The sequence below is a fragment of the Thamnophis elegans genome, chromosome 13 (assembly GCF_009769535.1).
Source record: "Thamnophis elegans isolate rThaEle1 chromosome 13, rThaEle1.pri, whole genome shotgun sequence".
Classification (NCBI taxonomy): domain Eukaryota; kingdom Metazoa; phylum Chordata; class Lepidosauria; order Squamata; family Colubridae; genus Thamnophis; species Thamnophis elegans.
Window position 1 is genome coordinate 27,387,682 of NC_045553.1, and position 20,977 is coordinate 27,408,658.

At 45.0% G+C, this 20,977-nt stretch overlaps 1 protein-coding gene across 1 annotated transcript; it reads left to right on the forward strand.

Annotated features, from left to right (window-relative positions):
- The first annotated feature begins 6,619 nt into the window (after window positions 1-6,619).
- On the forward strand, window positions 6,620-18,809 carry RHOBTB2 (Rho related BTB domain containing 2). Its single transcript, XM_032229720.1, has 9 exons — window positions 6,620-6,821; window positions 7,618-7,721; window positions 8,820-9,005; window positions 9,982-10,979; window positions 14,070-14,188; window positions 15,377-15,527; window positions 16,238-16,326; window positions 18,105-18,210; window positions 18,518-18,809. Exons 1-9 carry the CDS (start codon window positions 6,630-6,632, stop codon window positions 18,742-18,744), a joined length of 2,172 nt encoding a protein of 723 aa, XP_032085611.1. The 5' UTR covers window positions 6,620-6,629; the 3' UTR covers window positions 18,745-18,809.
- The last annotated feature ends 2,168 nt before the right edge of the window (window positions 18,810-20,977 follow it).

Here is a 20,977-nt window from a genome sequence, read left to right on the forward strand (position 1 = left end):
GAGACGCCTCGCTGGGTCAGGAAAGGAAGGGTTGGAGGCGGGGGAGAAGAGAGAGTGTGAAGCCAAGCTGAGGTGAGAGGGGTTGAAGCCAGGCGGAGTGGAGGAGCCGAGCATCCCCGCGTGCAGCAGCGGGGCACCGGCAGGAAAAGATGCTGCCCGGCGGAGCTTGGCAAAGGGCGCCTCCGACCTCTCCCAAGCCGTCGCGGAATCTGAGCCGGGGAGTCTGAGCCACCTTACAGCGGCGAAGAAGAAGGCGAAGAAGAAAAAGGAGGAGGAGGAGAAGAAGAAGAAGGAGGCCGAGCCCAGCGCTCGTGATCGCCATCAGCACCATGTCTCCAGGGAAGAGCTGGGCTCGTCTTCCCGCCGCCAATTGCCCATTCAGATGTGTCGGTGTAAGTAAAGGCTTCTTCTAACCGGAGAGTCGAGCCGAGCCATTCCGCTTAGCCAGAGTTCTTGAACCGAAGGTTGATTGACAGTCCATGGAGGGGGGGGCAGAGAAAGAGAGAGAGAAAGAGAGAGAGAAAAAAGGACAGGATGGGGGGGGGGGCTGGGAAGGCTCCCTTTGGAGCCCAGCCCTGTCACTCTGCGCGCGCGCCCCGCGCTCATCCTGGCGCCACTCGGTGCCAGCTCCGTTTTTTCCTGCCCTCCGGCGCCCCGCACTGCTGGAGTGGAACGGTCCTCTCGGGGGAAGGGAAGGGAAGAGAGACGCTACCCTTTGAGCGCTCCCGTGCCTGGCAGGCACCCGCCGAGAGTGGCGTGCACACTGGCATGTGTGTGCACTTAAATGCCCTCAAGGGAAAGAGACCGGCGCCCTGGGGATAGAGAGGTGGGGTGGGGTGGAAGGGGACGCGGGATAGTGAAAGTTGTTTACAAAACCAGGCGAGAGTCGTCCCCCCCCCACGAGGCGCATCTCCAGACAATCGTTGCAAAAAAGAAAGAAGGAAGGAAGGAAGGAAGGAAGGAAGGAAAGAAAGAAAGAAAGAAAGAAAGAAAGAAAGAAAGAAAGAAAGAAAGAAAGAAAGAAAGAAAGAAACTTGTGCTTCGCCCAGGCAGTTCTATCTTTGCCCTGGAAGTGTGTGTGTGCATGTGTGTGGTGGTGGTGGGAATCTGTCTGAATTAGGTGCCGCCTTCCAGATTGCAAGTTTGAGGTGCTTGGAGTGGAAGAAGAAATGTGCAGACACTTTGAGAGCCGTGTGTGTGTGTGTGTGTGTGTGTGTGTGTGTGTGTGTGTACGCACAAACACGCACGCGTTTCTGCTTGTTTTGCAAAATGAGTTGCTTCCCCCCCCCCCCCCAGTCTGCTTGGTGGTTGTTATCATAATAATCAAGCCAAGCCTTGGCCAGAAATTTTGCAGATTTCTTTGGCTTTGGTTTCTTCCTTGCAACCTGGGTGGGATGTTCAGAACATGAGATGTTCGCCCCATCCACGATGCCCTTAGCAGAAGAATCCAAATCCTGTTTGGACTCAACGTTGTTCTTACTAGTTCTTAACACAAATCGTTATACAGGGGATATACATTTCTTTAAAAAAAATATACATTCCTGTAAAATGATGGGAGGGGATTTTTTTTTAGCTCTTCCAGTTGCTAGGAAACGGGTTAGGCTCCCCTGGTGATTCTCCTGTCTCCTTGGCAACAGAAGACTGGGGCAGCTTGCGGGAACACGGGGACTTTTCTCTTTAAGAGATAGCAGAGGCAGATTGGAGGGCTAGAATTCTAGTAAGCAGAGCGCTGAGGACGTCACCGAGGGAAGCAGGGAGTGACAAGCAGGGACAGATGCTGGAATTACAGAGAAGGCGCAAACAAGAGCAGCAAGCCGCAAACTTGAGTCTGAAAAGGAGAAGGGTTAAGGCTAAGGCAAGGCCAGGGGGGGTGGGGGAACTGGAGCATCTGAGTGTCATGATGACAGATCCTGGAGAATAAGGCACATAATGAATCTGATAATGAATTTGCTGCTCTGGGACAAAAGAGCTACTAAAATAGACACTCAATAGGGTTGAAAGGGAAGAGCAGAAGGATGGCTTTGATTATCTGTCCTCTCTCTGCAATCCTGAGACGTTTTGCAGATACAGTGTGTGCGAAGAAAGTATATCTGATGAACCCTTGCCGGGAGGGGATGGCCCAGAGGTGGTAGCTTTGGTCTGTGCATTGAATTGGTTGTCTCTTTTTTTAAATAACACGTGGCTCTAATGGAGCCAGTCTTCTTTTGCTGCTGCTGCTGGTGGTGGAATTCCGCCTGGAACTTTCCTTCCTTTTGTTTTCTTTCCGACAACCTAAATAGAATAACAGAGCTGGAAGGGATCTTGAAGGTCCTCTAGTCCAACCCCTCTGTCCAAGCGGGAGACTTCATACCATTTCAATCAAACGGCTGTCCAGTTTTCTACTGAAATGCCTCCAGTGACTGGAGCAGCCACAAACGTCCGTTCGACTGGTTTAATTGTCCTCACTGTTAGGAAATTACTTCTTAGTGCCAAGTTGCTTCTCTCCTTGATTAGTTTCCAGCAGTTGCTTCTTGGTGCCTGCCTTCTGGTGCTTTGGAAAATAGCTTGACCCTCTCTTGTTTCCATCCCCGGTTGCCTCTGCCTCTTGCACCTTTGGAGTGAGTTCTCCTTAACTCTTGCAACCCCGTGTAACAGAAATCACAAACTCGGTGCTGTTACTTTGGCCAAATGGTTTGGAGCTTTCCTTTAGCTTCGGTGCTAAAAAGAAAGGTTTGGAGCAAAAGTCTACCAAGGGATTCAGACAGATGCAAGCATCCACCGTGCCACTATGAAATCATGATATGCCATTATGCAAAGATTTCAGGCTGTATTCATCCCCTAGATATGAATGACTTGTGGGTTTCCTCCCTCCTCTTTTGTGCCTTTGAATCTGTCTTGATTCCTTGGTGCCCACCTGGAGAAGTCCCTGCAGTTTCCTTGCAAGGTTTTTGTAAGAGGTTTGCCATTGCCTCCTTCCCTGGGCAGAGAGTGACTGGCGAAAGGTTATCCAGCTGGATTTGTACCGAAGGTGGGACTAGAACTCACCATCCCTGATTCCTAGCTTGATGCTTTAACCACTACACCAAACTGGTGATTGCTTGTTTACTGCCCCTGAATTAATGCTTAATGCAAGCAAATAGTTCTTAATGGTCTCTCTATTGTATACTGTATTACTCAGGATTATAAACATGCCATTCTAACTTCCGCTATTTTATCCTCAGAATAGATCTGAGAGGTAGAGCTGGTTGAATTGTCTCAGTTCACACAACTTGGCTTTTTCAGTTCTGGCTTAGTATATTGTGTGAACCCATCCATGGTGGGGTTATATATGATGCTTTACAGACTGTGGTTTATTCAATACACATTGGTCACATAAATTATATTTTCAGTAGTATGTACTGTGTGAATCATGTCATATAGTACAGTAGCCTACAATTACCTTGCAACCTTTTGTGGCTCAGTGGGAATTTAAGCTTGGTTTTCAATAGTTCTACTTCTACATATTATATTGTACTTTATACTGCGTATTAGCATTATACTTACTCCTTCATCCTCCCACTCCTGGGGAGGTGTGGTTGTGAAAATCAATGTGAAATCCTATAGAAATATATTTGAATTGCTTTGGGACAATGCTACCTGCTAAGGTGAGATGCATGCTATATATATATGATTGCTTCTTAAAGAGAACATAAATAGAATTGCAGTTTCAAAGTCTCTCTCTTTTTTTTTAAAGAAATTCGTTATTCTTATCAAACTCTTCTGGGTGTTAGTGTCATGCATTGGGAACAATAAAGAAGAAAGCTAATAATACACCTTTCTTCCTCCCTCAAATGGTGTGTGGTCTTATTTTTAATCACAAAAACCATTTTTATAAGAACAGTGGATACCTGACACTTTAGACCTATTTTGGGATGAATGAATCACACTCAGCTTTTCAAAACCTGTGCACTGAGAAACTGAGGGTGTTTTTTCTTTCCTTTGTAATTCTTTTATTTTGCTTTTCTTTTATCCACTGGATACATTTTTTAATGATAAGGAGGTTTATTATTTTAGACCACCATCGTAATGGGCTTCTTTGCCACCTGTATCCATCATTGCATATTTATTTAAATGTCTTTCACCAAATTTGCCCTTTTGCTATGAAAAAGCACTCGGGACTCAAGTCTATATTACCTATATTATCTATATTACAGAATTCTGTGTTATACAATCACCAACTTCCGTGAGTAGCACTGAGTGAGTGTGGTTTAATCTCCGTGCTGATAAGCTGCGTGACCTGGGCAGATTTGCATAACATGGTTAACTGGGTTATCGAATTGACCTTTTTTCATTTATGATTAAAAACCCCAAATTTTGAATCTGTTGAGTTCGTAAACTTGTTGAGTTCCACCAACAAGCCTTTTGCTCAATGTGAAATGAAGTAAGCGTAGCATGTTACATGCAGGCAGCCATAAGATCTCCTAACACTTGCTGAAATGATTGTGATAGGGATTATAGAAAGAGTGCAAAGAAGAGCAAAAGAGATGACAAGGGGTCTGGAAGCCAAAGCATACAATCAGTGGTTGTGGGAACGAGGTATGTCTAGTTTAATGAAGAGAAGGGCTGGTGTGACAGAGTAGGGGGTGTTGACACTCTCCAAAGCATCCGAGGGCAGACAAGAAGTAACATATGGAAGCTTATCAAAGAGAGAGTCAAGCTATTCTCCGGAGCTTCTGAGGGTAGGACAAGTAGCAATGGGTGGGAACTAATCAAGGAGAGAGGCAACCTAGAACTAAGGACAAATTTCCTGACAGTGAGGACAATTAATCAGTGGAACAGTTTATCTTCAGGAGTTGCACACACTCCATTACTGGAGGTTTTTAAGAAGGAATTGTATTCTATTATATTTGTCACCTTGAATGAAGTAAAGCTCACATGGAACATAGAAGTACGGAAAAATGGGGAACATGGAAGCAATCTTTGCCTGAAGACTTTGAGTTAGCTTCCTTCCTGAACTCCTGCGATTAGATTAGATCAGCTACAGGTTGCTGCGTTGCTTGTTATGACCTGATCCAAATCCCAGCATAGAAGATAAGAGGACACAAACTTCCTTCAATTTCACTTGAGGGCAAATGTTGATGTTGAGACTCTAGAAAGAGCGCAGAGAAGAGCAACAAAGATGATTAGGGGACTGGACATATGAAGAACGGTTGCAGGAACTGGTTATGTCTAGTTTAATGAAAAGAAGGACTAATGGAGACATGATAGCAGTATTCTAATATTTCAGGGGCTGCCACAAAGAAGAGGGAGTCAAGCTATTCTCCAGAGCTTCTGAGGGTAGGACAAGAAGCAATGGATGGAAACTAATCAAGGAGAGAAACAACCTAGAACTAAGGAGAAATTTCCTGACAGTTAGAACAATTAATCAATGGAACATCTTGCCCTCCAGAAGTTGTGAATGTTCCAAAACTGGAAGTTTTTAAGAAGATGTTGGATAACCATTTGTCTGAAGTGGTGTAGGGTTTCCTGCCTAAGCAGGTTGTTGGACTAGAAGATCTCCAAGATCCCTTCCAATTCTGCTATTATATTCTAAATATTCAGCCACATCGAATGCACCCTTACTTTCTGCAGCGTCTTTCTAACTGCACGGTTTTCCCATTCAGATGCCAGTTGCGACACTCTTATTATAAACTTTCCTACCAAGGAAAACAAGTGGGGTATTTTTTTAAAAAACCAAGCAGGGAGCCAGGCCTTTGTTTTATTCCGAGTCAGCAGCAAATCCTGTAAATTCCATTATCCCAAGTATCAGTGGTTCCTTTTTGCTAAACAAGCAGCCTGAAGCCTGCATTGCTGCTTCTTCTTTAATTATTAAGTCCCAGGGGCTGCTGGTGTGATGCATTTGGATGTGTGTATAGAAGAAGAGAGGAAGAAAGGAAGATGGGGGTGTGGTGGAGCATGGGAAGCCGTGGGGCAGAGGAATGGTATTCTAACCTAGGCCTCCCAAGAGCATGAAGACAAAAACCTCTTTTATTAATTTACTGTGAATTCTGCTCATTCACATCAAGAAAAGTCTTTCAAGGGAGGATTTACAGTCAAAGACCTTATCTGGTTTGGAGAGCTGCCAAGCCAATATCTGCAAAACTTGGAAAGGAGTCTCAAGCCAATTAAATGAACTAATTGTCTCCTGCAAACTCCACTCCCCTTTTGCTCCTCTTTTATTTCCTCTTGGAGGGACCATTCATTGTCCACCTGTGGCCTTACTCCCAAGTCAACCCTTGTTCCTTAGCTGTTCCCTTCGTCTGGCCACTCTGAGCATGCGCATACTGGGAACAGGCTCGTCTGCCTCACTGATGTCTGACTCTGAAGGCAACTGATAACTGGCATACGGCTCTGGCCCCCTCTCTGCCTCCGACACAGAGCCCTCATCAGAAGAAGTTACTTGTCTGAAATAGTATAGGGTCTCCTGCTTGAGCAGGGAACTGGAATAGAAGTCCTCCAAGGTTTCTTCCAGCTCATTCATCCTATTGTATTCTACTAATATTGATTGCTTCCATTGTGGTGTGGCTTGTGGAAGACGTTCTTTAGCTCCAACTGAAAAGAAAGAACACCTTGTCTGATGCACCTTTTCTGTTTTCTTTCCTCTCTCTCTCTCTTGATGCAGGTCCCAATTAATGGATTCTGACATGGATTATGAAAGGCCAAACGTAGAAACCATCAAGTGTGTTGTGGTTGGGGACAACGCAGTGGGCAAGACTCGGCTCATTTGTGCCCGTGCATGTAATGCCACCTTGACTCAGTATCAACTCCTTGCTACCCATGTGCCCACCGTTTGGGCCATTGATCAGTACCGAGTTTGCCAAGAGGTGAGTGGCATTTTCACTGATGGGTAGATCAAGAAATGCTTGCTTTGAGACTCTAAAAAGTGCAGTGGGTAGCCTGCTTTTTAAATTTAGTTTGGCTTATACAACTCCCTGAATCTCTACATAAAACTTCATTGTCACGGCAAACTCTTACAAAAATTTATTTTTTTTATTTGTCAACAAGTACAAGGAAACAAGTATGAAAAAAATGGCACAAATAAATGGATATAAATAAGCAAAACATAGCCATAAACACATAAAAAGAGTACATATAAATCGGGACAGTAGGACAGGGACGGTAGGCACGCTGGTGCACTTATGCTCGCCCCCTTAGGGACCTCTTAAGAAATACGTAAGGTCCACGGAGGACAGCTGAAGGTAAAGGTATTGGGGGGGGGAGGTTTAGAGGAACTAACAACAGGGTCAGGTAGGGTGTTCCACACATTTACTACTCTGGCTGAAATTGTTTTTCCTGCAATCAAGATTTAAACGGATTGCATTAAGTTTGTATCTATTGATAGCCCTCGTGTTATTGTAGTTGAAGTAAAAGTAGTCATTAACAGGTAGGACGTTATGGCAGATTATTTTGTGCACTAAGCTCGGGTTGGAATGTAGATGGCATAGTTCAAAATGAAGGCACTATATTTCGTGTGTGTGTGCATAAAACAAAAGAGTGATGTGCAGATTTTTGGAAAATAAATAACTGTCTGAATCCCACCCCTGCTTCAGCTCCGCACTACACTGGCTCTCTCATCGTCCCTTTGGTCTGAAGATAACCTCTTTAAAAATTTTCTCCCAGGTACTGGAACGTTCCCGAGATGTTGTAGACGATGTTAGCGTTTCCTTAAGGCTTTGGGATACCTTCGGGGACCATCACAAAGACAGGCGCTTTGCTTATGGAAGGTAGGTCTTAAAAAGCGGATACGGAACTCCCGTTAACATTTTTACTGAGTTATAATAAAGTATTATAAAATATAAAATACAAAGTAAATAGAAAAGTAGTGTGGGTGGAGAAGGGGAATGAGAAATGAAGAAATCTAAGAAAGAAAAAGAAGCTATCCTGAGAGCGGATACTAGAACCCAAAAACATAACTTTTTCGTCGTGCAGAGAGGTCCGCTGCGAAATTCAGAGTTGCAGGAAATAGTGGTGGCAGTAGCAAGGCCTTTTGGCAGTCGGAAGTCCCTGTGTCTGGAAGATACAGGTGGAGAAAATGGTCTTTCTCTGCTCATTGATGCTCCCTCTAAGCATACCTCTCAAGATCTCAAAGGGCATTTTGGGGGTTATTATACTAATTTGGGGACATGGTGGCTCAGTCGTCAAGACACTGAGCTTGTCGATCAGAAAGGTCCGCAGTTCAGTGGTTTGAATCCCTAGCACCATGTAACAGGGGAGCTCCCATTACTTGTCCCAGCTTCTGCCAATCTAGCAGTTCAAAAGCATGTTAAAAAATGCAGGTAGAAAAATAGGAACCACCTTTGGTGGGAAGGTAACAGCATTCCGTGCGCCTTTGATGTTTAGTCATACTGGCCACATGACCACGGAGACGTCTTCGGACAGCGCTGGCTCTTTGGCTTTGAAACGGAGATGAGCACTGTCCCCTAGAGTCTGGAACGACTAGCACATATGTGCAAGGGGAACCTTTCCCTTACTTTTTTATGCAGTAGCATCTTTTTGAATTACGATTAAAAAAAGAACTTGACAAGCTCTTGTAAGCGACAGTCAACTTTAAGTTTTCAAATTAATTATTGACTTCAAATAGCTCCATTCCCCCCCCCATTTCTCTTTTACCTTTACCTATAGTAATTCAAGTAGTGTTATTAAGGCAAGGAAAGTAAGGAGACCATCTATGAAAAGCAATCTGGGTTGGTTCCAGGATGTGGGTTAAATGTGCACATTTACTACCGTGCATATATTGTGAGAGGGTCATCAGAAGGCCATCCTTCAGGGCAAACTCTTACACGGTCCTTGGTCACTGATTCCTGCTTCCTTCCTTCCCACAGGTCTGATGTCGTAGTATTATGTTTCTCCATTGCTAATCCGAACTCCCTCCACCATGTGAAGACCATGTGGTACCCTGAGATTAAGCACTTCTGTCCCAGGGCACCTGTCATCTTGGTAGGCTGCCAGCTCGACCTTCGCTATGCTGATCTAGAAGCAGTGAACCGAGCCAGGAGACCTTTAGCCAGGTAAGACTTTGGGTTTCGTTTTTCTTCTTTGGGCAGGAGAAGCTCGCAGGGTAGTCCCTGATTTGTAACCATTTGACAATATGACAGACCACCCAAAGCATACTTACCTACAGTCTGTTTCCAAAGATACAACACTCGCACTTCCTCTCCATGGTCATGTTGGATGAGTAGAGTAGAGTATAGAGTAGAGTAGAGTAGAGTAGAGAATACAATACAAGAGAAGAGAAGAGAACAGAACATAGGATAGAATGTAGAATAGAACAGAATATAGAATATAGAATATAGAATATAGAATATAGAATATAGAATATAGAATATAGAATATAGAATATAGAATATAGAATATAGAATATAGAATATAGAATATAGAATATAGAATACAGAATACAGAATACAGAATACAGAATAGAAATAGAACAGAACAGAACAGAACAGGACTTTAGGATTGTTCGTTGTAGCATCCCCAGGGTCACGTGATCAAAACTGAAACACTGGGCAACGGATTCCTATTTATAAGGGGTGCAGCATCCAGGAGTCACGTGGTTCCCTTTTGCAACTTTCTGACAAGCAAAGTCAGTGGGGAAGCCAGATTCACTTAACGACCGTCTGACCAGCTTAATCAACTGCAGTGATTCGTTTAACAATTGTGGCCCAAAAAAAGTCATAAAATGGGACAAAACTCACTTTATACCTGTCTCGCTTAGCGATGGAAATTTTCAGCGCCATTGTGGGTCTTAAGTCAAGGACTACCTGTACTTCTTCAGACTTTCTCTAGCAAATCTCATTCTAAGTATTACTGACTATGTAACGGTAGTCTGAACTGTATTCTTAGGCTGATCACCCTGATAGCTGTATAGTTTTTGGGATGAATTGCTATTTTTCCAGTAAGATAATCATCCTTTTTTTCCACCTGATAATTTTGAGTTTTCATTGCTTGGCTAACATCAGGCCTGTGGGTGTTTTCTTTTTCTTCCAGGCCAATTAAACCAAATGAAATTCTGCCCCCGGAGAAGGGACGAGAGGTTGCCAAAGAGCTGGGCATCCCTTACTATGAGACCAGTGTAGTAGCCCAATTTGGCATCAAGGATGTCTTCGACAATGCCATCCGAGCTGCCCTCATCTCCCGGCGGCATCTCCAGTTCTGGAAATCCCACCTCCGTAACGTCCAAAGGCCCTTGCTCCAGGCCCCCTTCTTGCCCCCCAAGCCTCCTCCCCCCATTATCGTCGTCCCCGACCCTCCTTCCAACAATGAAGAGCGCCCGGCCCATCTGCTGGAAGATCCTTTGTGTGCGGATGTTATCCTGGTGCTGCAAGAGAGAATCAAAATCTACGCGCACAAGATCTACCTCTCCACCGCCTCCTCCAAGTTCTATGACCTGTTCCTGATGGACCTGGACGAGGAGGGCCATGAGGGGATGGCGGGAAGCAGCATCAGGATGGGTGCGGCTCCTCAGGAGCGGCATCATCACGGGCGGGAATTCCTCTTGAGGGCCGCTAGTTTCGACATCTGTGAGAGTACCGAAGAAGCTGGCTCCGGCCAGCAAAAACCGTGCCTTAGAGCCTCCACCAGCGATGGGATTTTGCGGGGCAAGAACTACGGGGAACGAGGGCTAAAGCGGGGCAGAATCCTCTCTTCGTGGAGCCGTGCCTTTGTCAGCATCCAGGAGGAGATGGCGGAGGACCCCATGACCTACAAACCCCGGCTAATGGTGGTGGTGAAGATGGATCCCTCCATCCAGCTGGGACCCTTCAGGGCCGTGCTCAAATATCTCTACACGGGGGAGCTAGATGAGAATGAGAGGGATCTCATGCACATCGCCCACATTGCCGAACTGCTCGAAGTCTTCGACCTCAGGATGATGGTGGCGAACATCCTCAACAACGAGGCGTTCATGAACCAGGAGATCACCAAAGCCTTCCACGTCAGGAGAACCAACCGGGTGAAAGAATGTCTGGCCAAGGGGACTTTCTCTGGTAGGTTGGAAGGCGGGATTTGCAGTGCTCTAAAGCCAGGAGTCTCAATTCAATGGAGACGTAGTTTTGAAATCCCGGCAGGACAACCTACTGTCAAATAAAGGCAAATATATGTGTCCCAAGATATTGTTGCAGGATCCAATCTGAGCTGGTCGCCAGGACCAAAGTTTTAATCTTCCAGGTTTTGGGGCTCATGCTGGAGCCCATTCTCGGGGAACTTCTATCTATCTATCTATCTCACACTCTCGCTCTCGCTCCCTATCTCTCTCGCTCCCTATCTCTCTCCCTCCCCCTCTTTCTTCCTCCCTCCCTCCTTCTCTTTCCCCTTTTCTCCCTTTCTCTCTCACCCTCTTACCCTTCCTCTCTCTCTCCGTCTTCTCCTCCCTCTCTTTCTCCCCTCTCCCTCTTCCCCTCTCTCTCTCCCTCCCTTCCTCTCTTCCCCCTCCCTCCTTCTCTCTCCTCACTCCCTTCTTCTCTCTCCCACCTCCCTCCCTTTCACCCTCCTTCTCTCTCCCCCTCCCTCCCTTTCTCTCTCTCCCTCTTCCCCTCCCTATTTCTCCCTCTCTCTCCCCTCCCTCTCCCTTTCTCCCCCTCTTCCTCCCCCTCTCTCCCTCTTTCTCCCTCCCTTATTCTCCCTCCTTCCCACTCTCTCCCTCTTCCTTTCCCTTTTCTCCCTCCCTCTCATTTTCTCTCCCTCTCTCTCCCCCTTCCTTTCTCTCTCCCTTCTTCCTCCCTCTCTCCCTCCCTCCCTCTCTCTCTCCCCCCTCTCACTCTCCTCTCTCTGTCTCCCTCCCTCCCTCTCTCCAGAATGTGTGCAGTGGGCCGTTCTAAGCATTGTATTTATATGTTGTCTGGTTGTGTGTGGCTTTTAGTTGTTAATTAGGAAGTTGATGGCTGGCTATTAAGTCATTAGTTCTTTCCTTTTGCTGCCAAACCCTAGGCTTCTAAGTTTCCTGAGGATGGGCTCAAACTTGAGCCCGAAAACATGGAAGAATAAACCTTTGGTCCCGGTGACCAACTCCGACTGGATCCTACAATCTACTGAGCATTGATTTCAGGGGAAACCTGCCTTATTCTGGGCATGAATGTTGTATCACAAGGTGTCTTGTCTGTTGAGTTACAGTCCAAGTGAGGTCAAATAAGTGAATAGAAATTTTGGATTCTGTTGTTTCCTGTACGTGCGTTCATTGTTGATCGGTGCTCTTCCCCACAAAAAAGGACTTGGCTGTTTTCTGGGGAATCAATTCTGGCTTTTCCGTGTGCCAACATTCTGCATGTTCCGTGGTGAAAACGTACCCTGCATTTAAAAGATCTTACTCGCTAGGGATACAATTACTTTAAAATCTTTGCTTTGCTATTCTGGTGTCAGGCACAAAAGACCAAGCACATACAGGAAAGTTCAGTTAAACTGATTTATTGCTAAAAGCCTATGCACAGGAATCTTCTCAACTAAGGGTTGGCATCTATCAGGGATGGGTTCCTTACTGGTGTTGGTACCGGTTCGCTTCGTGTGCGCAGTTCACTGTAAATTGTTCTGCACATGTGTGAAGATCATGAAAAACTAATAAAAAAACATGCTAGCAATGGCAGTGGAGACCGGCGAACTGGTTCGGGGGTGTGGCCAGCCTGGGTTGCTGCCAGTTCTGTGACCCAGCCCAAATTACCACTACTGGTTCACCCAAACTGGTGTGAAACAGTAGAAATCCACCTCTGGCATCTGCTTAGAGTTAGATACGGGTCAATGGCACTCAAAGGGAGTCAGAATTCATTCCCTTGTGGCTACATAGAGATTCTAGGCTGATCCCCCTTTTCATTCCACCACCACCCCCAGTTCTGCCATCCCATTCTCTTTCATCTGGATTTACATAGATATGTGGTGATTCTTCCAAACATAGTTATTTCATTTTTGACATCTACTGTGTTTCCCCAAAAATAAGACAGGGTCTTACTTTCTTTTGATCTCCGAAATAAGCACTTATTATTTTTGAGGTGCAGGAGGTGGCGAGCGTGGTCAACTCATGGCTGCTTCTATGTTGCAATATTTTTGGGAGGGCTTATTTTCAGGGGAGGGTTTATTTTAGCACATATGCTCAAAAGCCCGATTGTGCTTATTATCCAGGGAGCTCTCATTTTCAGGGGAAACAGGGCACTCCAGGCATCTCAGTGGGCGCTGGTTTAAGAGCGGTATTAAAGTGGCACCTGGAGTTGATAAAATTATTTTGCAGCATGCTATTTTTATCCTATGTATCCAGCTGTTGCCAAATATGATCGTCTTGATGACTGTCAATTAGCGACAGGGAGCCGCAGCAGAGGAATGAAAGAGCCACATGCGGCTCCAGAGCCATGGGTTGTTGTTCCCTGCTTTAGGGATAAGAATGTAAGACTGTAACATAAAAAAATTAGTGAAGAACCCCTGGCTCTCCTGGCCCCACAGTCTGTCTTCTCAGCGGCCACCCAAGTGGAAAAGGAAGTTCACTGGTTCCTCACCAGATGGCCTTTAAAAAAAATCACATAGCTATCAGTGGCTAATAGCCATTGATCCTCAGGACTTCCGTGGTTGTAAAATGAGGCAAAGCTCACTTAACAACTGTCTTGCTTAGCAGTGGAAATGTTGGGCTCATTGTGGTCATAAGTCGGAGACCACCTGAAGGTAGTTTTGGTCTAAGGACCAGGTCTCCTGCCTTGGTGTAAAACAATGAAGTGAGTGTACCACACTCTGACTGGGCTGCATGACAGTTTAAAATCATAGAGTTGATAGAAGGGACACCAATCTGGAACTGTAGTTTAAATTGGAGTATAACATTGTCACCACAGATGGGTTTGTATTGATGGCTTGTTGGTTTGCTGGCCTAAACTTCCAGGGCTGGGAAATTACAGCCTGCAGAAATTTCGGCTAGCCATATTTGAATGGACAAAAACCTCTTTGCCATTCTTAAGTCAGGCTTAATAATTATAAAGCTAGGCTTTGCCATTCTTAAGCCAGACTCAAGTTTTTTCGAAATAGGAATAATCTAGTCATCCGTTTCCAGCGTGACGGGATGGGTAGCTCTTATTTAACCGATGTGCTTAGCATGTTCTCCTTCTTCACAGATGTCACGTTTATACTGGATGATGGTGCTATCAGTGCCCACAAGCCCTTGCTGATCTCCAGTTGTGACTGGATGGCTGCCATGTTTGGGGGTCCTTTTGTTGAGAGCTCAACTCAGGAGGTGAGGCAACCTTGAGCATGGACTGAGAAATACATTTATTTATATCATTTATGTATTTATTTTCCCACCTTTATTAGTTTATACATAACTCAGGGTGTCAAACATACAGTACATAATACTCCTCTTTCTCCTCTTTTCCCCCACAACAATAATCCTGTGAGGTGAGTTGGGCTGAGAATCACCCGCCCAAAGTCACCCAGGCAGCTTTCATGGCCAAAGCAGGACTAGAACTCACCATCTCCTGATGATTGGTTCAAAGTCGCCCAGCCGGCTTTCATGCCTAAGGCAGAACTAGAACTCACCGTCTCTTGGTAGTTGGCCCAAAGTCATTCAGCTAACTTTCATGTGAGACTAGAACTCCTAGTCGCCTGGTTTCTAGCCACCTGGTGCCTTAACCAAATTGACACTCTCTTTTTTTTCCTAAGTCCCTAAGTGAAAAGAAGCTTTTTGTACACGGCCCTATTCACCTCTTTCAACAAACATTAGTTCTTCACAACAGTCTGTATACAACACAGTCCTTCCCACGTCATGTTCCCTGTGCAAAATGCACCAAATGCTATTTTGAATGCTGCTTTGAAAGAACACAGCAGCTGGAGAAAGATATACTGTAAAATGGACTCTGTATGTTTGAAGAAAATGTGGAGATTGTATTGCATTGCATTGTATTGTATAGTTTTCCTTTGTTTTTTTTTCTTTTCTGTTTTTTCTTTTCTTTTATTACTAGTCAATAACCCGGCGTTGCCTGGGTATCTATTTATAAGGGGGAAATGTCCAGACCAAACATAATTTCTAATGTTGGATTTTCCCCTTACCAAAGGGAGCCCCCTTGTGGAGTACTGTAAAGCCATTACCATGGCAACTCCACTGCACTGTACAGTAGAAGCCATTCTACTGCAGTACAGTAGAAGCCATTTTAAGACACAATAGGCTGTATCTTAACAGAACACATATCCCGAGGGGTGTTAGGGGCGTCTTACCCCCCACCCCCCCCAGTATTTTTCTCCAGAGAGTAAGTCATTTGTGTGCCAAGTTTGGTTGAAATTGCTCAAGGAGTTCCAGAGTTATGCTGGAATACACACACACACACACACACACATTTATATATAGAAAGATTTTATATTTTATTTATTTTAATTTTGCACCTGAAAATGGTCCAGATTTAACCCGTTGGTATCTTCATCATTGCAGGTAGTGCTACCATACACCAGTAAGAGTTGCATGCGAGCAGTGCTTGAATACCTGTATACTGGCCAGTTTTATTCTTCTTCAGACCTTGATTACATGAAGCTCATCATCTTGGCCAACCGCTTGTGTCTGCCACACCTGGTTGCACTCACAGGTAATTCTAAAAACCATGTTGCGCTTTCTCTTTTACCACCCATGAAATGATGAGCCATTTCAAATGCCAAACGTAGGAAATAACTGTCAAATATAGGAAATAAACATCATATTTATTTTTGATTGTCCATTTTGGACACACTCTATGTGTGTCAAGTTTCTATTTGCCCTTACATTCATCTCAGTTTTCAGTGAATAAGGTAAAGGTTCCCCTTGCACATATGTGCTAGTCGTTCCCGACTCTAGGGAGCGGTGCTCATTTCCGTTTCAAAGCCGAAGGGCCAGCGCTGTCTGAAGATGTGGCCGTGGTCATGTGGCCGGCATGACCCAACACCAAAAGCATTGTTACCTTCCCACCAGAGGTGGTCTCTATTTTTCTACTTGCATTTTTATGTGCTTTTGAACTGGTAGGTTGGCAGAAGCTGGGACAAGTAACGGGAGCTCACGCCATTCCACAGTGCTAGGGATTCGAACCACCGAACTGCCGATCTTTCAATTGACAAGCTCAGCGTTTTAGCCATTGAGCCACCACGTCACTATTTTCAGTGAATAGGACTGTTTAAAAAAAATACAGTACCATTTCTCAGATTATTATTTTGAGACCACCAATAATTCAGTAAGCTGGTTATTGTCAAGGCAGAGATTTAAATCTTGTTTGCAGGCCACGTAATGAACCAACTGATTGTGTTTTATATTTTTATTGTCTTGCAGAACAGTTCACCGTGTCTGGTTTGATGGAAGCAACGCAGATGTTAGTGGATATCGATGGCGATGTCCTTTTGTTCCTGGAGCTGGCTCAGGTATGAACAACCTACTTAGAGTCAATCCAAAATTGTCCTCGTTTTGGATTATTGTTGCATAGGAATAAGAATATATTCCATTAGAGCTGAAGGAGCTTCTTGGATGTGAAGCGAAATGTCTTCAAAGAAAAACTAAAAAGTCCAGTTGCTTCTTGAAAAAGCACCTTTGGGACAACCACAGCCTGGATGGCTGGGAACCTCTGTAGATGATTAGGAATATATAGGAATATTCTTTATTGGCCAAGTGTGATTGGACACAAAAGGAATTTCTCTCCGGTGCATAAGCTCTCAGTACAGACAAACAAAGTCATGAGATCATATATCATAACAATAATAAATCATAAGATACAAACAACAAGTGATAAATCATAAGATACCAATAGGAGACGGTAGTAGGAAAGATGAGAAGGACAATAGCAATATAGCCCAACTACAGGAGTGAATGTGTTTAGGTATTTGACAATGCTGTGGGAATTAGGCATTCAGCAGAGTGATGACACAGGGGGAAAACACTCTTTGTGTCTAGTTGTTTTGGCGTTATTTGACTGTCCTTGTTTTGGAATCTTGCTGGCCATAATCTGATACTCATCTGATGATATGTTCTGTGAAGCTCAATGCTTCTGCATTGACTTGGATGAGAGACTTCTTTTTATTTATTTATTTTCATATAGGTATTTATATCCCTTTATTATTTTTTAAAATAGTGCAAGGCGGCGAGCATATCCAACACTCCTTCCTCCTCCTATTTTTCCCCACAACAATCCTGAGAGGTGAATTGGGCTGAGAGAAAGAGGGACCAGCTAGTTTTCGTGACTAAGGCAGGACTAGAACTCACAGATTCTTCCTTTGGTGGAGAATGCCAACTATGGCAACTTTTGATCTGTGGACTTCATCTCCCAGATTCCTGAGCCAGCATAAAGCTACCATAGATGCCCACCCTTGCATTAGATCAAACTGATTCCCTCTTCCTTTTCAAAGGAAGAGTTGACTCAAAAGGTCTACAGAAAATTCTAAATACATGCCAGTTGCTAAGAGTCCAAATTTTGCCCATATTGTTGTAGCCCATCAGCGGCCAGCAGATTCAGACAGTGGGGAGGAAACTGGGCCAGTCTGGAATCTGGGGAAGGCTCTGATGAGGGCTCTGTGTCAGAGGCAGAGAGGGGGCCAGGGCTGTATGCCAGTTAGCAGCTGCCTTCAGAGTCAGACATCAGTGAGGCAGACGAACAGCTATAGTCTGTTCCCAATGTGCGCATGCACAGAGTTGCCAGATGATGGGAACAGCTAAAGAACAAGGGTTGACTTGGGAGTAAGGTCACAAGTGGACAATGAATGGCCTCTCCCAGAGGAAATAAAAGAGGAGCGAAAGGGGAGTGGAGTTTGCAGGAGACAATTGGTTCGTGACTCTCTGAGACTCCTTTCCAAGTTTTTCAGATATTCGGTCTGGCAGCTCTCCAAGCCAGATAAGGTCTGTGATTATAAGTCTTGAAAGACTTTGTAGATGTGAATAAGCAGAATTCACAGTAAATTAATAAAAGGGGTTTTTGTCAGGACAAGGAGTTTGCTTCATGCTCTTGGGAAGCATCAGTCAGAACACATATGACCATGAGGATGATGTGTCATTAAGTGTGAAAAACTATCATAAGTCACTTTTTTCAATGTTGTTATAGCGTTGAGTCATTAAATGAATGTTTTTAAATCAAAGGATTGCCTGTATAGCTTTCCTGGCTAAATTCAAATATATTGGTGACTCATGCCCGCTTGTCTTTTCTCTTCCCCAGTTCCATGGTGCCTACCAGCTTGCCGATTGGTGCCTCCACCATATCTGCACCAACTACAACAATATCTGTCGCAAGTTTCCTCGGGAAATGAAAGCAATGTCAGCAGGTGGGTGTGAATTTGTAGAATGATGGAACTGCTTTCCTTTCGGGCATGGGAGTTGCGTACTTCTATCCTTGGTGGGTCAAATGAGGACCCAGATTGTTGGGGGCAAGAGACTGACTCTATAAACCGCTTAGAGAGGGCTGTAAAGCACTGTGAAGTGGTATAGAAGTCTAAGTACTTTTGCTACTTATATTGCAACCGGTTGTAAAAAAAAAAAAGATAAATTTGTATGAGTATTTCAGAAACAATATACAGAAGAACTCTTAACACCGGGCTGAGGTTCTTAACTCCTCTTCATTTTTCTCTGCAGAAAACCAGGATTACTTTGAGAAGCATCGATGGCCCCCTGTTTGGTACCTGAAGGAAGAAGATCACTTCCAGAGGGCCAGGAAAGAGCGCGAGAAGGAAGACTACCTCCATCAGAAGCGGCAGCCGAAGAGACGGTGGCTCTTCTGGAACGCCTCTTCCCCTTCCTCCTCGGCAGCCACAGCTTCCTCCTCCTCTTCTTCCTCCTCCTCTTCCTCTGCTGTGGTTTGAGGGCTGCACTGCCTACGCTTCAATGGCTCTTAGAAGACGGAGGGAGCCTACTGGTGCCTGGCATTCCGAAGGCGTGGCGAGAGATGCCACAGGCTGAGGCCCTCAGGGGAGAAAATCAGCATGAATCTCCCTGAGAGGCTGAGGAGGAGAAAGCTGGAGGAGAGCAACTCAGGAGCCCAAATATCCAACATCTTATCCAGAGCTCTGGGTGGTCTCCGTCCCTGCCTTGGCTAGTCTAGAAGCACAGAAGATGAAGGCCACCACCGGTGGGACAGAAGGCAGTGCTCTTTCCTTCCCAAGAGGCTCCACTCATCCAGCGGGACTGATCTCCCTTTTTGCAAAAAATGCTGGAGGAGGGAATTTGTTTTTTTTTTAAAAAAAAATTGGGGGAAAACGACGACTCCGAGAAAGATGGAGCCATTCTGTATTATTATTATTATTATTCTTTCTTTTCCCCTTTGCGCAAAAAAAAAAAGTTTTCTTATAAAGAGAAAAAAGTATTACGTACCTCACGTCGACCATTCTCTGCACCTTCACATTTCAAGCTGCTACAGATGCTGCGTGTTCCAAGAACTTTTGTTTCCCCTTCTGGGGTTCCTTCCCAAAAGGGCCACTTTATTTAGGTTGCACTTAACTTACTACCCAGGCACTTATCTCTAGATGTTTTGCTTTGAGCAAGGCATGTATCCTGCCAGCCAACGGCTGGGGCCCCTCTGCTGCCTGAAATGGTGGACGCCCCTATGAAGGAGACGCTGGCCAAGAGAAGCACAGATCCTCCATGGGTTTCAAGGGCGGAAGGGTGGGGGGAAATGACCCTAGAATAGAAAAAAAAACCCAGCTTGGCAAGGCTGGAAAGCTGCTGTTCCCCTCCACCCCCACGTTTTTCCCTTAATTTTGTCAGTAGTTTGCAACACAATCTTTAAGACTGGACAAATGTTGGCAGATTAAGAGAAAAATGGGAGGAAGAGAATGACGCACTGCCCAATTTGGGCCATAATGCTTGAAGATGCACTTGTATGAAAGAGTATAAACCCATCCACACCCCAGCAGTTAATGTGCTGTTTTAATGAAAATAAAACACCAACCAATACACATCTTGGATTTTAGTGTGGAACGTTCTGTTGTAATAAATGGTATTTTAAACAGATGGCTGTGAACTTGTCTGTGTTCTGTCCCAGGCTTCCCAAGAGCCTGAAGCAAAGTCCTGGTCCCGACAAAAACCCCTTTTATTAATTTCCTGTGAATTCTGCTCATTCACATTCAGCAAAGTCTTCCAAGGGAGGATTTACAGTCACAGACCTTATCTGGCTTGGAGAGCTGCCAGGCTGATATCTGCAAAACTTGGCAAGGAGTCTCGGAGAGTCACAAACCAATGAAGCGAACTAATTGTCTCCTGCAAAATCCACTCCCCTTTCGCTCCTCTTTTATTTCCTCTGGGAGGGGCCATTCATCTTCCACCTGTGGCCTTACTCCCAAGTCTACCCCTGTTCTTTAGTTGTTCCCTTCGTCTGGCAACTCTGTGCATGCGCACACTGGGAACAGGCTCCAGCTGTTCTTCTGCCTCACTGATGTCCAACCACTGATTGACTCCAATGAACTGATCCAACTATTTTTTAAGCCATCCAAACTGGTGGCTAGCACTATGTCTTGTAGTGAATCGCAAAAGTAAATTAATTAACAGTGACTCAAGAAATAATGTCAATTGGAAATTCTGAAAATTGTAGCCTAACTCCTACACGGTGGTGCAATGGTTAGTCAGTGGTGGGATTCAGCCAGTTCGCACCTATTCAGGGAGAACCGGTTGTTAACTTTCTAGGCAGTTCGCAGAATGGGTTGTTGGAAGAAATCTCCTTTTGGTTCTTTCCCACTTTACAGGGCTAATCCTGTAAGGAAGACAGGAAGGAAATATTCTGGTATTGCCTAATCTTTATTGCCCTGCTTATTGTAACCCTTATTACATAGTAACAGCTAAGGCGAAGCGCCCATCGATGTGAGTGACATTGAGTTGGCCACTACCACATGGTCACATGACCACTGAGCCATGCCTACCCAGCTGGTCATTAAGGCAGAGAACTGGTTACTGGTTAGAGTACAGTACTGCAGGCTACTTCTGCTGACTGCCGGCTGCCAGTAATTTGGCAGATCAAATCTCACCAGGCTCAAGGTTGACTCAGCCTTCCATCCTTCCGAGGTGGGTGAAATTAAGACCCAGATGATTGGGGGAAAGGGGCTG